Source organism: Priapulus caudatus, unplaced genomic scaffold (assembly GCF_000485595.1).
Source record: "Priapulus caudatus unplaced genomic scaffold, Priapulus_caudatus-5.0.1 Scaffold2033, whole genome shotgun sequence".
In the NCBI taxonomy this organism is placed as follows: domain Eukaryota; kingdom Metazoa; phylum Priapulida; class Priapulimorpha; order Priapulimorphida; family Priapulidae; genus Priapulus; species Priapulus caudatus.
In genome coordinates this window covers 21,206-23,004 of record NW_014579094.1, presented here as the reverse complement: position 1 = coordinate 23,004, position 1,799 = coordinate 21,206, and the positions used below count along the sequence as shown (strand labels likewise).

The 1,799-nt window shown below is 36.6% G+C and overlaps 1 protein-coding gene across 1 annotated transcript in view; it reads left to right on the top strand.

Annotated features, from left to right (window-relative positions):
• Nucleotides 1-1,799, top strand: part of LOC106818114 (cytosolic 10-formyltetrahydrofolate dehydrogenase-like) — a 27,848-nt gene that overhangs the window by 13,073 nt on the left and 12,976 nt on the right. The window contains exons 8-10 of the mRNA XM_014822835.1: nucleotides 538-720; nucleotides 1,100-1,164; nucleotides 1,597-1,747. Of these exons, the coding sequence (XP_014678321.1) occupies nucleotides 538-720; nucleotides 1,100-1,164; nucleotides 1,597-1,747 (399 nt within the window). The remainder of the gene's footprint in view (nucleotides 1-537; nucleotides 721-1,099; nucleotides 1,165-1,596; nucleotides 1,748-1,799) is intronic.

The following is a 1,799-nucleotide window of genomic DNA, read 5'->3' as shown; positions in this document are numbered from 1 at the left end:
CGAAGACGTCTACATGGGAACGACGTTTGCAGAGTTTGTCCGCAACGCCATTGTGAAATCGCGCGGAGGCGGCGGCGCAAAGGAGGTCGAATTCGAGCCCGTACGTTTCCCCGTCCCGGAAAAATCCCGTCTTTTTCTGGCGGTAGATGGCGCTGTTGTCGATCGATTGTTATTGAGTGATTAATTGATTGATTGATCGATCGATTGATTGATTGTCGTCAGTTGATGGTGATGTGAGGGACCGATGAGATGCATTTGCGATTTTGCATTGTGTCTAGTTATTATTTATTAATTTATTAATCGATTATATTTAGATTATAGTTAGTAATAGCAGCTACTATTTATTTTAATAAAAATAAATTATATATAAATATATAAAAAATTATAGTAAACATGCATATAGATTATAGAGAAGATTAAAGTAAGAATATAAGAATACTGAAAGGTAAGAAAAGAAGATTAAAAGTAAGAATTATAAGAATATGAAAGTGTAAGAAAAAAGAGAGGATAGTTTAACTGACCGGCGCCCACTTTTAGGTGAACATCCACACAAACAACATGGATCTGCGGTTTCCACGGCAACTGTTCATTAACAATGAGTTCATTGACTCTGAGAGCGGGCGAACATACCCGACGATCAACCCCAACGACGAATCGGTGATCTGCGAAGTTTCGAAAGCGTCTGCGAAAGATGTCGATTACGCTGTTCACTGCGCTAAGGTTCGCTTGCACAATGATGTTCACTTGTTTACGCCGTTTGTGTTTTAGTTTATATGTATATATATAGATATGTATATATAAATTGGTTTGTTTAACAACAGAAGATTGTGTTCATATGTGTTATGTTGTCAAATGAGTAACAGTAGCTGCAAGGTTTTGATTTGTGTTTTAGTTCATATATATATTAAATATATCATGTATTGATATTATCATATATTGATGTATCATATATTGATGTATCATATATTATGTATCATATATATATATATATTCATGTGTTATGTTGTCAAATTAACCATTTTATATGTAATTAACATGCATTTCATCAAACTGAACTTATTTTCTTTATAATTTGTCGATGTGTGCGTGTGTATTTCAGGAGGCATTCTACTCTGGTGAATGGGGTAAGATGAGTGCAAGGGAACGACAAACCATCATGTATAAGTAAGAACTTACTTCTTTCATAAATGTCGTGTTAAATCTGCGCACCAGCGCGACAAGTCATGTTGTATTACGTGAATGATAAATAGTTGTGGAAAGATGCTGCGAATGGGTTTATAATTTATAATTTTATTGTTATGATTAATTAATTGTCACCTTATTAAATGATTAATTAAATACAGTTAAAACTGTATATCAAGGTCACCCAAAGGGAACCCCAAAAAGTATTCTTCATAGACAGTTCTCATTTACTGCCTTTACTGTTTAACTGATAATCAGAGGAAACACCAAAAGTGTCCTTCATAGAATAGTGTCTTTTATAAACGAAGTCCTTCATAGACCGAGGTCCTTCATAGACAGGTGTCTTTTATAGAGAGGTGGCCTCTCTATAGAGGTTAGCGTGTGCTGAGCGGGTGCTTGCGTTACTCGCTGCAGGCTGGCAGATCTCATGGATGAACATAGACAGGAACTAGCGACGCTGGAGTCACTCGACTCGGGGGCAGTCTACACGCTAGCGCTGAAGACACACGTCGGCATGTCCATCGATACATTCCGCTACATGGCCGGCTGGTGCGACAAGATACATGTAAGATATAGTATATATGTATATATAGTACATATACATGTAAGATATAGTA